This window comes from Myotis yumanensis, unplaced genomic scaffold (genome assembly GCF_028538775.1).
Source record: "Myotis yumanensis isolate MYYU_CA2020_CCGP unplaced genomic scaffold, mMyoYum1.0.hap1 SCAF_2, whole genome shotgun sequence".
NCBI classification, from domain to species: domain Eukaryota; kingdom Metazoa; phylum Chordata; class Mammalia; order Chiroptera; family Vespertilionidae; genus Myotis; species Myotis yumanensis.
Genome location: NW_027223753.1, coordinates 160838404 through 160855578, shown reverse-complemented (window position 1 = coordinate 160855578; position 17175 = coordinate 160838404). Strand labels below are relative to the sequence as shown.

At 54.2% G+C, this 17175-nt stretch overlaps 1 protein-coding gene across 1 annotated transcript in view; it reads left to right on the top strand.

Moving 5' to 3' along the window:
• Positions 1-17175, top strand: part of MYLK (myosin light chain kinase) — a 166415-nt gene that overhangs the window by 74773 nt on the left and 74467 nt on the right. Inside the window, exons 11-15 of the mRNA XM_070406351.1 lie at positions 5518-5655; positions 7607-7804; positions 8489-8738; positions 14173-14244; positions 14672-15837. Coding sequence (XP_070262452.1) covers positions 5518-5655; positions 7607-7804; positions 8489-8738; positions 14173-14244; positions 14672-15837 — 1824 coding nt within the window. The remainder of the gene's footprint in view (positions 1-5517; positions 5656-7606; positions 7805-8488; positions 8739-14172; positions 14245-14671; positions 15838-17175) is intronic.

Genomic DNA, 17175 nt, shown 5'->3' with positions numbered 1-17175 from the left:
TAAAAGGCACAAAACATTTAATTTTATCCTTATTCCCTGCCCGATATTGTTCTAGCAGTTTTACATGTTATTTCTTTGAATCATTGAAAAACCCGGCAGTATTGATCATGCATGATACCGACGCTATATACAGTCCACTTATCACTATAGTATTATCCTATCTAATGAAGAGGCTATATGCAAATTGATCATCACTCCAACACATAAGATGGCCAGCAGGGGAGGGCAGTTATGGGCAATCAGGCCTACAGGGGAGGGCAGTTGGGGGTGACCAGGCCAGCAGGGGAGGACAGTTGGGGGAGACCCAGGCCTGCAGTGGAGGGCAGTTGGGAGCGATCAGGCCTGCAGGGGAGGACAGTTGGGGGTGACCAGGCCAGCAGGGGAGGACAGTTGGGGGAGACCCAGGCCTGAAGGGGAGGGCAGTTGGGGTGACCAGGCCTACAGGGGAGGGCAGTTGGGAGTGACCAGGCCGGCAGGGGAGGGCAGTTAGGGGTGACCAGGCTGGCAGGGGAGGGCAGTTGGGCGTGACCAGGCCGGCAGGGGAGGGCAGTTAGGGGCAATCAGGCCGGCAGGGGGGCAGTTAGGGGCAATCAGGCTGGCAGGGGGGCAGTTAGGCATCGATCAGGCTGGCACGGGAGTGGTTAGGGGTGATCAGGCTGGCAGGCAGAAGAGGTTAGGGGTAATCAGGCAGGCAGGCAGGTGAGCGGTTGGGAGCCAGCAGTCCTGGATTGTGAGAGGGATGTCCGACATCTCTAGAGGGGTCCCAGATTGGAGAGTGTGCAGGCTGGGCTGAGGGACACACCCCCCCCTGCCCCCCCCCCGCCCCCCCCCCCCCCCGCACAAATTTTGTGCTCCGGGCCTCTAGTCATTAATAATTGATGATGACTATTACCAGCAATCTAGAGGAGAGGATGCTGAGGCGTGGGCTGGGAACCCCTTCGGCCCAGAGCTGAGTTCAGAGCCAGTGTCTACCTGCCTCACTTTATCTGCGTCTACACAGGAGTGAGCCCGAATCACCTGGTTGGCTCTGGAATTAGACGCCCTTTTCACCTGGCTTGCCCCGCTTTAGAGCTTCTCCCTCAAGGAGGGTCTAGGATACAGATCTGCAGAAAATACACTTGTCCTCCTGCGGGTTCACCTTGGGTGTCACGGGAGAAGGCTGCTTCCCCGAGAGGAGACCGTCCCCAGAACCCCTGGGCCTCGCTGTCAGGAGGCCTGGGTGTGAGCTCCAGGACTGCGTTTAACAGGCTCCATGACCTCGTGAAAGTCACTTTCCCTGAGCACATCCTGGCCGCTGGGTCAGTGACCTGGGTGGTGGGGTTCTGCTGGGGAGTCAGGATTCTGTTAGGGCTGCTTTTTCAGACCACCTAAAGGAAGCTGCTTGCCCCTCCTCCGTGCTCCCTAGTCCCAGTGCAGAGTGTGCTCGTAGGGAGGGTGGGCTGGCTTTCTCAGTCCTTGCAGACTTGGAAGCGGCTGAATGCTGGGGATGACTCAGCCGTGCACTAGCCTAGATTCAGAGTCTCTCCAGGCCCATGTGACCCCAACCTGCAGGTTCATTTCGCACTTTTACTCCCAGTGACGCCCCTCCTTCCTCTGTTCTTGCTGGGGGGCCTTGGAGAAGAAGAACAGGGTCAGAGGGCAGGGGTACCTTGGAGCTCAATGCCTGTCCAGGGCAGGTTCCCACAAGTTCAGTCACTCTCTATCCCTCTCCTGGAGGGAGTGCAGGGAAAGCTCATTCTCAATTTACTTCAGATGTATCTCTTGATATTTTAAAGCCAGCATTTATATTCCTAAACAGTATTTGCCTCAGGTCACATAAAGTGAGTCAGCCTTGGGTGAGGGCCCAGCCTCTGTTTGTTCTGCTGCTGATAAGCCCACCACGACCCTGAGCCTAAGTGGTGAGGAGGGAGCAGCTCCAGCCAGCCACTCGCCACCCTGAGCCTAAGTGGTGAGGAGGGAGCAGCTCCGGCCAGCCCCTCGCCACCCTGAGCCTAAGTGGTGAGGAGGGGACAGCTCTGACCAGCCCCTCGCCACCCTGAGCCTAAGTGGTGAGGAGGGAGCAGCTCCAGCCAGCCACTCGCCACCCTGAGCCTAAGTGGTGAGGAGGGGGCAGCTCTGACCAGCTCCTCGCCACCCTGAGCCTAAGTGGTGAGGAGGGGACAGCTCTGACCAGCCCCTCGCCACCCTGAGCCTAAGTGGTGAGGAGGGGACAGCTCTGACCTGCCTCACACAGGGGCTGTCATGGATGTCGAGTAGCCGTACAAAGTATTTTCACGTTTTCTCTGAAACTCCCGACGGCCTGGGATGATGCCTTTGCTACCCCATCACTACCCTGACGTACAAAGGAGGATGTTGAGCTTCAGAAAGAGGCGGTGATTTGCCCGAGGTCATGACCCAGCCTCAGATCCTAGATTTCCCGTGGCTTCCAGTGAGCTGCCCCATGGTGATTAGGGGAGGGGGGGGGCGGGGCGGAGACAGGCACCTCTCAGGAGAGAGAGGCACAGATATGCTTCGAGTTTACATTGGCCGAGACCCATAGGCTGTCAAAGCCCCAGGTCAGGACACTGGGCAGTGGGCAGGGAAGACCCCAGAGAGGATGGGGGGGTGGGGCGTGGCTGAGGAACAAGGGTGCATCTGCCAGGAGCTCTGTGGGGCTGGGACTCTGGCAGAGAGCAGGGAGGCGGGAACGGGAAGGGCTCTGGACAGGCGAAAACATGTTGTCCTCAAGCCTTTCGGTCTGTGCATGACAGGAAATTCCTCAACTCTCCTGAGGCAGCCTGCTTTCCTGGCCACTGCCGCCCAGTCAGAGCACCGGGGTCTCTGCACCTCCAGTGCTGGGCCCAGCCCCTCCCGGGCCTCCTGCCTGCCGCCTGGCTGCCCCTCTGTCAAAGGCAGCAATGCAGCGGGCTGGGGCAGGGAGCAGGGGCCTGAGAGCCTGTGCTCTGCTCATGGGCTACGCAGTGGTTCTCAACCTTCTGGCCCTTTAAATACAGTTCCTCATGTTGTGACCCAACCATAAAATTATTTTCGTTGCTACTTCATAACTGTAATGTTGCTACTGTGATGAATCGTAATGTAAATATCTGATATGCAGGATGGTCTTAGGCGACCCCTGTGAAAGGGTCGTTCGACCGCCAAAGGGGTCTCGACCCACGGGTTGAGAACCGCTGGGCTACAGGGTTTCCCTGCCTCGGCCGCCCTGCACTTCAGCTCCATGCGCTTCACAGGGCACCCGACAGGGATTTTCCTCCAGCCTCCTAGGGCCTAGGACCTAGGCCTTCCCATCCTCACTCCCAAAGGCTGGGCTGGCAGAGCTGTGCAATGGGCTGTATTTTGTTTTCAGGGCCAACCGATAAAAATTCATTGGCAAATATGGAGGCCTTTCCCAGGTATGGGAAGCACCCTGCACGTGTATCCCACGCCACCGGCTTCCTGGAGAAGACCTGGTATTGGTGACCCTGGTATTGGGCCAAAAGGAGCCAACATACCAGAGTCCCCTTTCCCCTAAGCTTAGTGTCTGAGTTAGAGATATCATAGCCCTCTCTGCCCCTACCCCTGCCCCACCAAAAGGCAAAAATAAAAAAACAATAAAACTAGCAAAAAGAATTCTCAAAGGTCACAGGCACCTGACTGGCAAGACAGAGGCCAAGATCAGAGACGGGGCAGCCATGAGCTCATTGTGCATTAGGCTGTTCTGGGTGGGAAGTGGACTCCAGCTCAGGCCCTTTGCTGCCCTTTCCCCTTTGACTCCCATGAGGCAGGTCAAAGCCCACCTTGGGCAGTGTTCTGAGAATAATGGAAAACCTATTTGTCAGTCCATCTCCCCAGAAAGATGAGTGGGGGTGAGTGGGCCATCCCTGAACCCAAAGAGTTGTCCTAGTTTATGTCTTTGACTAGCTAGTGAGTTCTCTGAGAGAGAGAGAGAGAGAGAGAGAGAGAGAGGGACACCCCTGCATATATTTATGCTACTTAATTTGAAACCTTCACCTATAAAACCTTCACCACAATTTTAAGAAATGACCTCTCCATCACCCCCAAATGCTTCTTCATGCCCCTTTGTAGTCCATCCCCCCAATCATTTTTATCACTGCATTTTACATTTCCTAGATTTTTATGTAAATGGAATCATCCAGTATGTACTCTTTCTTTGTCTGGTTCCCTTTATTCAATGTAATTTTTGTGAGATTTGACCCTTTCGTAGCGCTAGCGTCTATCATGAATCCATTCCTTTTTGCTGAGTAGTATTCCATTGTATGGCTAAATCACCATTTGTCTATTCATTCACTTGTCAATAGGTTATCTTCAGTTTAGGGCCATTAATAATAAAGCTGCTATGGACGTTTGTGGACAAGTCTTTAAGTAAATATGTGCTTCCAATCTCTTGTATAAGTAGCCAAGAGTAGAATCACTGGATCATATTGTAAATGTATGTTTAACTGTTTAAGAAACTGCCAAACTGCTTTCAAAGGGCTGTGTTCCAAATTACACCCCCACAGCATTCTATGAGCTCCCCGTTGCTCCACACCCCACCGCAGCAGTGCTTAGGGTGATCGGTCTTTTCAAATTTAGTCATTCCAATGCATGTTATGTCTTGGCTTTCTTGAGTGCTTAAAATCTCATGACAGGGCAACGGCGCATCATGCAGTCGCAGAAAACAATGAGGAAGCTCCTTCGTTCTATTTTACAAGAGACCTCAAGATACATTGCTAAGTGAAAAAAACAAGATGCCAGTCATGTGTGCACTGTGCTACCGTTTTTTTAAGAGGAGGAAATAAAAGAGTGTGCCTATTGCTTGAGTGTGTTATACACATAGATCCCCTCTGGTAAGATGAGCAAGAAACTGAAAATCGGTTGCCTCTGGGGAGAGATACATTGATGGCTGGAGGACGGGATGGAAGGGAGACGTTCCATGTACCCTTCGGTACCTTTTGTGCCACACGAGGATGTCCTTTGTTTAAAAAAGCAAATAAATTTAAGAGAAAAATCTCATAAGATGCCAAGTATTGGGTCCCCCTCGCCCCCGTGACTTTCTCCTGAGGAACCAGAACCTGGATTGGGCCCTGCAGGGCCTTGTTCTTTCCCTGCTGTCTGGCAAGAGCATAGCCCAGCTGTGGGCAAACTACGGCCCGCGGGCCGTATCCGGCCCGTTTGAAATGAATAAAACTAAAAAAAAAAAAAAAAGACCGTACCCTTTTATGTAATGATGTTTACTTTGAATTTATATTAGTTCACACAAACACTCCATCCATGCTTTTGTTCCGGCCCTCTGGTCCAGTTTAAGAACCCATTGTGGCCCTCGAGTCAAAAAGTTTGCCCACCCCTGGCATAGCCACATCAGGCAGGGAAGCAGGCACGCCTAGTCCCCAGTGGATTCCAGGGCCTCCCCACACTCCTCTCTCGGTGGTCAGTTTCTAGGGGGAGCAGAGCCTGGCAGTCTGGTGCCCAGGGGTCACTTAGTCTTGTGTTTGTCAAACGAATGGACAAATGTTGATCCCACGTCTGTTGTCTGCCACACAGAAAAGAAGAGTGACAGGAAGAGTGAGTACCTTCTGCCCACGGCCCCCAGCAAGCCCGCTGCACCCCGTTTCCTGCAAGGCCTCTCTGACCTCAAGGTCATGGATGGAAGCCAGGTCACCATGACAGTCCAGGTGTCAGGTCTGTCGCTGCATCTGTCTCCTTGGGGTGGGGGGGAGCATTGTTCCCTGAGGTCCCCTCAGATCATTGGTGTACCAGGAAACAGGCATGGGACCCTCAGTCAGTGGGCCTAACGACGCAGAGCCTCTGGGTCCCTCCTTCCTCTTTCTCTGGGCAGGGATTTCTGTGTTGGAAGTTACGTGGTCCAGGGGAGGAGATGGCCACGACTAGAGGGTGAGGGATTGATGTGAAAACCCAATGTAGCTGGGAAGTTTGAACACAGGTACTAAACCAGATGATGGAAGATGCTCTCAGTTGCTCTATTCAAAGTTTAGGTGAGAAGGAGGGGCAGAGGTTCTTCTAAAAGAGGGGCTGGTGGTTACCCCGTGTGAGCTGTCACAGCCCTTGCTGGAGGCAGCAGCAGGAGCCTGGGAGCCAGGTCCCCCTTCACGATATAGACGGTGCTGGCCACTGCCCAGTCCCTTTGACACCCTGGAGGTCGCCCTCCTGGGTCGTTATTTATTTTTTTTATCATCACACACATAATTGCCAGAAAAATGGGAAGTATTTTTATAAAAGAATTCTGTTTGTGTGTGTTATCCCTTTTTATTACAGTTTCTGTTCAGTATTATTTTGCATTGGTTTCAGGTGTACGGCACAGTGGTCAGACATCATCATACCCCTCGCAAAGTGCTCCCCGCCTGGCACCATACATAATTATTACAATATTGCTGACGATATTCCCACTGCTATACTTTACAAACCCGTGACTATTTTGTAACTGCCTATTTGTACTTCTTAATCCCTTCACCTTTTTCACCCAGTCCCCCAAACCCCCTCCCCTCTGGCAACCACCAGTCTGTTCTCTGTGTCGATGAGGCTGCTTCTATTTTGTTTATTTTGTTCCTTAGATTCTCGGTGTAAGTGAAATCATGTGGTGTTTGTCTTTCTCTGTCTGACTTATTTCACTTGGCCCTCCTGGGTTCTTAGTTCCTTGTGAACTGCAGAAGCAATGAAGATGGCCTGTGACAACCCTCGGGGTCACCCCTTAGAGCTTCCTGCTCCTGCCGCAGGAGGCAGCCCCAGGACGGTCCCAGGGGAGGGCTGGGTCCCCTCCCCTGTCTGCACTCCTCTGACAGAAATCTGAGGCACTGTGCACCCGGCCTCCAGACACGTGCTAGCCAACCCATTGGCGACAGAGGTGGTCCCCTCTCTCCTGACACCACCCGGCCTGCCTCCCCGCCCGCCTCGGCCTTGCTCCTCTTCAGGAGAGCAGAGCGGCTCAGCTCTTATCATAAGGGAAACCAGCACAGACGGCCACTGTTTTCTGCCTCAATAAATTGCTGGAAACCACCCGGAAGACAGACTAGTAAAGTCTGAAGGTGCTGTCCTTCATGAGCCTGTTGAGAAATCCCATATGAGCTGGGGCCCACCCTCACCCTCAGACAACATTTGTACGGTAACAACACGATGCAGCGGACCTTCCCTTCTGCTGAGGATGGCGAGGGAGTGGCCATAAAGTCACGCCAACTGCTCAGTGCGAGTCAGTGCGGAGCGAAAACGTGGTCCCTTCAAACCCAGTGACCCAGTTGCCTCTCAGGCAGTTTGAATTCTAATTTTAAAAACCATTCTTCCTGGGTTTCCTTTTTCATCTTTGCAATCATATTTTTTTCACCTCTGGGTTCTTCCTAGTTTTCCCAAGTCTGTTGTGAAATAATTATGAGCATGCATTAACACTTCCGTGTGCCACATGCTGTGTCAGCTGCCGTCCCAGGGGGCTATGAGGGGGCTGTGCGAGCTCACTTCATCCTCCAAGAAACCAGGGAGGCAGATGCGTTAGAAGACTTTCTGGGTAGGAAGCTGAAGCGGGTTTAGTGAAGTACTTAGCATAGTGGCCCAGCACTATGTGCAGAGTTGCCAGGTGGCCCAGGAAAGCACCTCCTGACCAGGCCCCGACCTTCCTCCCGTTCAGGGAACCCACCCCCTGAGGTCATCTGGCTTCACAACGGGAACGAGATCCAGGAGTCGGAGGACTTCCACTTTGAACAGAGGGGCACTCGGCACAGCCTGTGCATCCAGGAGGTGTTCCCGGAGGACACGGGCACTTACACCTGCGAGGCCTGGAACAGCGCCGGGGAGGTTCGCACCCAGGCTGTGCTCACCGTGCAAGGTGAGGCTGACCAGGTGCCGGGGCAGGGGTGGGAGGTGCTGCCGTGGTCTCTCCAAAAGCCGTCAGGAGGTGAGGAAGCCACGTGAGCCTGCTGTGTTCCCAAGATGGACCCCGTGCTGTCTTGGCCCCAGCCCAGCCCAGGGACCAGCTCCTCACCCTACATCTGACGTCTGGTGGAGTAGGGCCGCTCTTCCCTGCCTTTTGAAGTCCCTGCCCTCTCTGGGTTTCTGGTGACAGCCGCATAGAGTGCCAGGAGGGAAATCTCATGATACATGTAGCAAATTGGCAGTGATGGCTTTTGACGTGAGTTACGGGCTTATTGGGGTCCTCGCCTTTAGGGAGCCTCCATGTGAGAGGAGAGACCAGTTCATAAGCAAGTATAGATCTTCCTCATCACGTCTAATGTGGAACATTGGTGCCCAGCCCAGTGCCCTGTACATCCTGGGCTACCTCCCCTTGCTTTGGATATACCATTCATGTCAATATTATCCTCTGAGAATGTAACCAACACAGATTGGCCACAAGCAGAATATGCTATATCTGTATGTCCAATAAAAGTGATTTCTGGACAAGCTGTTATTTGGGTAACGTGCTGTCTTCCGACCTTCACCCCCATGAAGAGTTGAGTGGACGCTCTCTGCTGAAAGGCCTCCCTCTCTAACTCAACACTTTGCCAACTTCCAGAGCCCCAGGATGGCACCCAGCCCTGGTTCATCAGCAAGCCTCGCTCGGTGACAGCCTCCCTGGGCCAGAGCGTCCTCATCTCCTGTGCCATCGCCGGCGACCCCTTCCCCACCGTGCACTGGCTCCGAGACGGCAAGGCCCTCTCCAAAGACGCCGGCCACTTCGAGGTGCTGCAGAACGAGGACGTGTTCACCCTGGTCCTGAAGAATGTGCAGCCCAGGCACGCCGGCCAGTATGAAATCCTGCTCAAGTGAGTCTGCATGTCCCGCCCCCAAGTTCCTACACCCTCCAACTTCCTGCCTGGGGCTGGGAAGCCAGAGGAAGCACAAAACAATGTGGGGCTGGGCTTCAAGGCGAAGAAAGTGCAGACTTGGTGCCACTGACAAGCTTTCATTTCTTCCACTTCAGTACAGCAGACGTGCATGGAGAACCGTCCCTTCTGGGCTGCGTTCCCCAAAGACCTCTGTCTTACTGCATCCTGCCTTCTGCTCCCCCATTATTTGGTGTGTGGAGAATATGAAGGAGGGAAGAATGGATTAAAATTGGAAAAGCAGGAGGTAGAGGGAGTATATCAGTTATCTCTTGTTGTATAACAAATTACCCCAATACTTAGCATCTTTTTTAAAAGATTTTTAAAAATTGATTTTGAGAGAGTGAGGAAGGGAGAGGGAGAGTGATCCAAGAGAGAACGTGCTGGAATCTGTAGTGTCTTTTATGGTCCACCCTCAGGAGTCTCACACCGTCACTTCTGCCACATTTTATATTGGTTAGAAGTGAGTCGCTCAGTATAGTTCATACTCAAGGGGAGGAGAATAAGTTCCACCTTTGGAGAGAGGAGTATCAAAGAAGCCATAGACATTTTCAGACTGCTGCCGGGAAGTTAACTCGCCCCATTCCCTTTTTCTCTCTTTCAAGGCCTTTCTAGGTTACATGGGAAGGTAAGCTCCCTGAGGGCACACTGCCATGTTCCCAGTGCCTAGAACATGTCTGGCCCATAGTCAGCATGTGGTCACTGTCTGGTAAATGAATGTGATCCAGAAATGTTCTTCTATTTTTTTAATGCTCTAACTCTTCACATGCCATGCCAACCCTGGGTGGATGGAGGCGAAAAGCCAGCCCCTCGGGTTGGTGTCAACGCTGAAGGAGAGCGCGTGTCTGCACCTTGACTCTGTGAATAGGAGGTTGTGCCGCACCCCGAGGAGGCTTGGACCTGCCTGGCTCAGGTGCTTGGCCACTTGGTCAGAGGGCTTGATCTCCTGGACAAATAGTTTCCCTGTACTGAGCTCATCATGTTTAAGGCTCTGAGCTACAGACAGGCTCGGTAGCCGCACGCCACGGCCACTGCCACTGCCACTGCCAGGATGGAGCGCTGTCACTGTCATAATCACAGCACCTGGCATGTGCTCTGGGGTCCTTCCCACGCATGTGCTTTCTACCTGTATCAGGTGGCTTTTGCTGCCTAACAAACCATCCCATTACTGAGTGGCTTTGAGAAGTAGCCATTCTTGTGTCTTGGGAGTCTGTGGATCTGCTAGGAAGTTCTGCTGATACTTAGGTAGGTCTCAACAAATCTCAGCCGAGCTAATGACACATCTGTGGACAGCTGATAAGATGGCCGTAGGCTGGCCAGTCACCCCGCTAGCAGCCACTGGTAGTGTGCCCAGACCCACCAACAGCCTTTGCCTGGTGCCTGAACCGGTTATTCTAAGGAAGGCAAATCTGCATCCAAAATAGGAAGAAGACACACTCTTCCTCTCTCCTAGGTCAGTACAGATCATGGAAACTTTATATGTGAGAACAGAGCTTGTCTGGAAGGAGTAGTGCTTTGAGGCAGTTACTCATGTCAATCAAACCAGACATCCGAAAAGAGATGAGCTTTGGGGGGCCTTTTGAGGAAAACAGGCTGAGGCTTAGCAACTAAGTAAAGGGCCTGCCTGCTGAGGGCCTGTTGGATAGGCTGAGCAAGAAAGGGTAGGAAGACAAGGCACGGGCAGTGGGAAGCCAGCCAGGCCAGCGTGGAGAGCTGCACTGGGAGGTCGGCAGGCAGACTGTCTGGGCCCAGCTGCGGACAGTCATAAAACTTAGACTGTCCCAGTTGGAAGGGACTTCAGAAGTTAGCTCGCCGCCTCCTCATTTAATAATGGGGGAAACTGAGGTCTCGGGGTCATAGATTTGCTCGTGGCCACCCAAAGGCCAGTACTGAGCCCAGATTAGAACCCTAATCTCTGCCTTGGAATCAGATGCTCTTTTGTTCCTGGTTTCTTCCAAGTGCACTGGGGACTTAGGGAACCTGGGAAATCACACTGGAGTCCCCACCCCCGGCAGCCCTTGCCCCCTTTCCCTCCCCAAAGCCCAGTCTTTTCATCCCTTGGGGAGGCTGGTGCCCTGGCCTTGGCTTTGTCCCCAGCCGAGAAGGAGCGAGCCAGTGGAAAGTTCTCCTGGGGAATGTGTGCCAGGCCTGCCAGGGCCTCATTCCCCTCTTGCTTTTCTCATCCTGACAGGAATCAGACCTCAACCCAGGGCAGAATGCCTTTCAAGGAGGAACTGGATGGCTGGGAGGAAGAGGGGGTGGGAAGGCTGGGGTGGGGGTACATATGGTGGGTGGTTTCTAGCTCCCCTTCCCTTCCCTAGCTTTTCTCTCCTGAACTAAAAGGGGAAATGTCAAAAAGTGAGTTCCAAATTCCAGCTGGACTATTTAAAAGATTTTTGCTTCCCAAGAAATCAAATCTTTAATTTTGCCTATAAAAATCCATTCCAGAGGTGGGTGATTTAGAGTGGGACAGGCCCAAAGGCGTTGTAGGAAGGAGAGGACTTCTTATTCGGGGGTTGGGAGGTGGGGGCAGAGGAGCTCTGTCCGTATAGGGTGATAGGCCCATGTCCTCTGGGGCAGCACCTGGGCTGGGCGCGGGGCAGGGGCCTCATCCTTGGCCCCTGCACGTACTTCTGACTGAGTATGCGATGATACCAAAGATGGCCGCAAAGGCTGTTCCAGCTGGGAGGTTATCTGGGGTGGGTCCCAGGCAGCAGGCCTCTCTGATCTTTGCAGGTTTTCAATGAACCATGATTTGCTTTAAGGCCCTGCAGAGATTTAAGTTTATAGCTACAGAAATAGTGACCCCCAGACCACCTCTAGGGATGATTCACTTGGTGGGCCAGACGTAGGAATCCCAAGTTCTACACCCCCTACCGGCCCCCCAGACTGCCCTGGGGGCTCCGAGTGAGGCCTGGGAATGGGCTGAGCAGCAGGCTGCCTATGCTGCCCTCCTTGAGAGCAGGGATTGGCAAACAACAGAACCCCTTACCTGTGTCCCCCCACGAAGAGACAAAGCTTACTCCAGCTCAGTTAAAGCTTCCGAGGAGCGTGGCTGGGGTAGAGCAGGGCCATCTGGTCAGTGTCTGCTCCTGGTTTCTGCATCTGGCCTGCGTTCTACTTGTGACAAGAGCAAACTCAGTGAAGGAGATGTTGAAAAGGGCTCCCAGGAAACATGGCCCTTGGGCATCCTGTCCTCCTGCTTCCCACCAACTCCGGGCGCCAACCCTGTGCCTGAAAGAAAAGTGGGAAAAGGACGGCCTAATTCTGGCCAGCAGCCTGGCAGGGGCTGGTCCTCCGCCCAAAGGAACTCCCACAGTTATTACTCCGGTTGACCCAAGTCCTGTAGCCTTCTGTGTTGAGTGTTCAGGGTGCTGTGGGGGCCCCTGAGCCTTCCCAGGGCCTGGCACCAGGGAGGCACCTAATTGCTCATTGTTGAGCAAAGAAGCACCCTGGGCTGTCGAACTCTCCAGACATGAGGCTTCTTGAACCTTGAGTCTGTGCCCCCTGAGAGGAAGCCTTGAGGAAGGTGGCCCAGAGGGGACCCAACAGATAAGAGGAGGGAGGGGGCAGCAAAGATCAACCTCTCTTTCTTTCAAATGGGTCCTAGTACCGGGGAGTGAGCAGCAACCCCCAGCAGCCCTGAGAGTCCTCTGCCATACCATGGGCTGCCCCTGCCTGACCCAGAGTCGGCCCTCCATGGGGAGGGAAACCGGGCAGAAGGTACCCACATCCGTCAGCAGAGCTCCGTGAACTCATGTTCAGATGTCTGTTCATGTGCGGTGACTGGTGCATGGGCACATGTTCCCAAACACGGACCTGCAGGTGCAGGTGCCCATCAGGTCGACCCCACATACATGCGAACCCGTGCGTGTGGCTGACCTATACATGTGCACATAGACTCGCACACGCACACATATCCCGGAATAGATTTGTACTGAAGAGCACTGTAGAGTGGGGTAGGAAGGTCACAGGTCTTGGGTTTAGGTAGACCCATGTCCCAGCCTCTATGCCCGCTAGTTAGCTCTGTGGGTTTAGGCAAATTACTTAACCATCATAGGCCTCATTTTTCCTACCTATAAAAATGGTGCTGACCCCAACCTCACAGAGCTGTCATAAGTGAGACAGATTATGTGAGGAACCTGTCGCAGAGCTTGGCACACCTGTGCTAGCAGGTGAGGCAGGCTCAGCCCCTGAAGGGCTGGTAAGATGGTTGTGTGCAGTGGGATGTGTGGGACACCCCAGAACCCCAGCACTGCCTCACAGAAACTCCTGAGCCTCCTTTCCTTACCTTTCAAACGGACATAATGGTTCTCTATGCCTCACTGGGATGCTTGGGGACAAGAACGAGAACAGATGGGACATGATGAGAGTTGGAGGGTGCTATATAACACGGGTGTTTATCACCATGAAGCCTTTGGCTTTCAGACCTGCCTCCACCCCTTCCACCGGCAAGCAGGACCTCTTGGCTGGTCAGAGCTCAGAAACGCCAGCAGATGGCAGCCTTGTAGGGCTGGCGGGCTGAGCTGCTGCTCCATGTCCTCCAGGCACCCAAGCTTGGAATAGCCCCTCTGCTGAGCAGAAGGGGCCCAGCTGGTCACCCACCAGCTCGGAGAGACTGAACAGTGTTATTAGCGGCTGGAGAATCCAGAGCCCCATCTGAGGGAAGAAGAGAGAGGGCCACCCATTAGGGAGACACCTGCTAGGTTTCAATGCAAAAAGTTCTGACCTGAGGGCATTAGCCAATGAGTACGGATTGGAGGGTGTTTTCATTTCTTGAGCAGGCGAAGGGGAAGTCGTTGGGGGGAAGGGGGCACTGTAGAGGAGAGGGAAGTACCCAGCTCTGTATTAAGGGAGCACAGAGTCAAACTCAAGGTCACTGGCAGGCTGACCAAGGCCGCACACTCTAGACCAGCGGTCGCCAGCCGTGAGGCCCGAAAGGTTGGCGACCGCTGCTCTAGACCAAGCAGCTCCATCACGGCCCCCATTAGTTTAATCTTTACTCTTCTTTTATTGATTGAGTGATCTATTGATTGAATTATTTTTGCAATATACTTACAGAAAAGTATTGCAACTTCTGGATGCTTATCTTAGCTGTTGTCCAGAAGATCCTGGTTTGTTTTTGTTTGTTTTTTTCCTTTTTAAACAAGAGCTGGGAAAATAAAGGGTGAGCCAAGGAGAGGGGGGTAGGGCCCTGCCCTAAGTCTAGGGCTGGGGTTGGCCTGTTGGGGTCACAGCTAAGCCTGTGGTCCCATCTTTCCTGGAGCCAGCAGCCAGCCTGTGGTCAAGTCCTGCCGGCCCTTCCCTCATCGCGGCCCGAGAAGGCCCTCAGCCGAGAGCCTCTTGATCTGTACTGACCCCTTGAATTCCTTAGGAACCGGGTTGGCGAATGCAGTTGCCAAGTGTCACTGATGCTACAGAGCAGCCCTACCCAAGCCCCCCAGCGGTGAGTGCCCCCCAGGAGCTGACTGGCCAGGCCCCATGCCACCACCCACGCACCTTCCTCCTGGCCCCTGCAGGCCCAGCCCAACAGTCCCAGATTGTTTGTGTCCTCGGACTGAGCTGCCCAAGCCAAGAGGGAGCGCTTGGAAGGCGAATGAGGGAGGGAGAGCAGGGAGGGGGTGAATTTCTCTTTTTTTTTTGCACACACCCTTATAAGGCTACTGAAGTCATTACCGATGTAACAAACCAACTAAGCAAGCAAGCTCCTCTCACCAATGTTCCCTTCTATAAACACAGCCTGGCCAGCCCCCACCATTCCTTCCCCTCCCCTCTACCCTGCCTCCCTCAGGGATTTGCTCTCTCCTGACGTCTCTTTTTCACCCGGCCCCTTTTCCTCCTGCTGCTTTCCTTTCTCCCCTCACTGGTTGCAGGGGGAGGGAGCCTACCAGCTGTGAGGGCCTCTGTGGCCGAGGAGTTGGTGCTGATGGTGGTGATGGTGACTGCTATGGGACCCTGAGGCCTAGCTGGCCAGCGAGAGGGCAGGGTTGGCCAGAGGAGGAGGACGGCGAAGGCGTGCGGGGGGTGCTGAAGAGGCGCGTGGAGACCCGGCAGCACACGGAGGAGGCCATCCGCCAGCAGGAGGTGGAGCAGCTGGACTTCCGCGACCTGCTAGGGAAGAAGGTGAGCACCAAGACCGTGTCGGAGGAAGACCTGAAGGAGATCCCAGCCGAGCAGATGGATTTCCGTGCCAACCTGCAGCGGCAAGTGAAGCCAAAGACCGTGTCCGAGGAAGAGAGGAAGGTGCACAGTCCCCAGCAGGTTGACTTCCGCTCTGTCTTGGCCAAGAAGGGGACTCCCAAGACCCCAGTGCCTGAGAAGGTACCACCTGCAAAACCTGCCACCCCGGATTTTCGCTCAGTGCTGGGCAGCAAGAAAAAATTACCAGCAGAGAATGGGAGCAGCAGTGCTGAGGCCTTGAATGCCAAAGTGGCAGAAAGTCCCAAGGCTGTGGGCAATGCCCAGCCTTCAGGGCCCCTGAAACCTGTGGGCAATGCCAAGCCTGCTGAGACCCCGAAACCCATGGGCAATGCCAAGCCTGCCGAGACTCTGAAACCTGTGAGTAATGCCAAGCCAGCTGAGACCCCCAAACCCTTGGGCAATGCCAAACCGGCTGAGACCCCCAAACCCTTGGGCAATGCCAAACCAGCCGAAACCCCGAAGCCCCTGGGAAATGCCAAGCCTGCTGAGACCCTGAAACCTACAAGCAATGCCAAGCCTGTTGAAACCCCCAAACCCTTGGACAATGCCAAGCCAGCTGAGATCCCAAAACCAGCTGGGAAAGAAGAACTCAAGAAGGAGGTTAAGAATGATGTGAACTGCAAGAGGGGGCCTTCAGGAGGCACAGATAACGAGCAAAGATCAGAGAGCCAAGGGACAGCCCCGACCTTCACGGAGAAGCTGCGAGATGTCCATGTGGCAGAGGGCGAGAAGCTGCTGCTCCAGTGCCAGGTGTCCTCTGACCCCCCGGCCACCGTCACCTGGACGCTGAATGGAAAGACACTCAAGACTACCAAGTTCATCATCCTCTCCCAAGAAGGTAATGAGGGCAGGGCTGGGGAGGAAGGGGCTTTTGATCGCTGCCAGCTCGTGGAGCCGTGGTCTTATTGATCAGCACTCATAGCCCAGAGCCTCTGTGTCCCCCTCCGTCGCAGGAAAGGTGCCCCACTCAGGGTCCGTGGGGGGTGTGGGTGGGAGTCTAGTTCTATGGCGCATGCCCAGGTCTCGGCATCTGTCCAGCAGAGCCCTCTCCCAGCACCTCAGCAGCAGCCCCCTCAGAGCACGGGGCCTGTACTAACGCCCCACAGCTCTTGCTTGGAGATGGCTCTGTTCACAGGCTTGGAAATAGAGGCACAGGGTCCGGTGCCTCCCAGGAGCCCTGAGCTGACAGTTGCTTTTGCAGCAGCATTTTGGTTTTGGGGAAGGGTGTGCGGTGATGGGATGGCACAGGACTGATTTAGGGTCAGCAGCTGAAGTCTCGGTAACATTGTGGGTTTGAAGGGACCTGTGCGGGAGCCCAAAACTCCAAACATCCCCTATGGCACACACTCACCGGCAGACAGAGCTGCTTGCTTCCTAATTTGGATGAGACTTTTGTTTGCTGCTAGTTCACATTCTTGAGTGGTGGGGAGAAGAAGGGGGGCTCTAAGTCTTGCCATCTGGGTCCTTTCGGGGTCTGGAGTTCTAGAGAAGTGACAGGAGTGAGGGGGTATTTTCCCTGGACCCTCAATTTGGTTTGAAGTGTTTTTGTAAATCCCAAACCTGGGAGGGAGCTCCAAGACCAGCAGACTCCCCACACCCCACTCTGGTGGCCAGCGCTAGAACAGGGTCCGGCCTGAGCGTGAGGCTGGTGCTGGTGGCGCTGGCAGGGCAGGGTACAAAGCTTCCCGGAAGTCACAGTCCTTTTACCCTGAGGGGCAGAGAGCTGCCACAGCGGAGGCCCAACGGACAGGTCCTGTCAAATCCAGAGCAGCTGAGATGGCAGAAACATCCCCCGCCCTGCACTGTGCTGCTCTCCTCCTGTCCTCCGACGGCTCTCCACTCGAGGCCTCCCTGACCCCTTGATCTGCTGCCTGCCTCCCTCCTAGAACCCAGAGTGAAGCACCTGAAGATAGCAGTAGCCCCCCCAGCTCACGACGAAGCTCCTCTCTTCACGCTGCAGCTCAGACAGCAGGTCTGGAAGACCGGAGCATTTTGAATCTAAATGCTGACGTAGTAAAGGGGAAATGGGCCAGGAGAGAGAAAAATGTTGAGTTTTCTGCTGATGTGTTGACGGGATACCTTTTTCACAGGCGTAGGGCCATACTGGGAGGGTCCTCCAGAAGTCATCTCACCCACCCCCGCCTCTGCTAGTGCAGCCTGCACACACCGGGGCGTG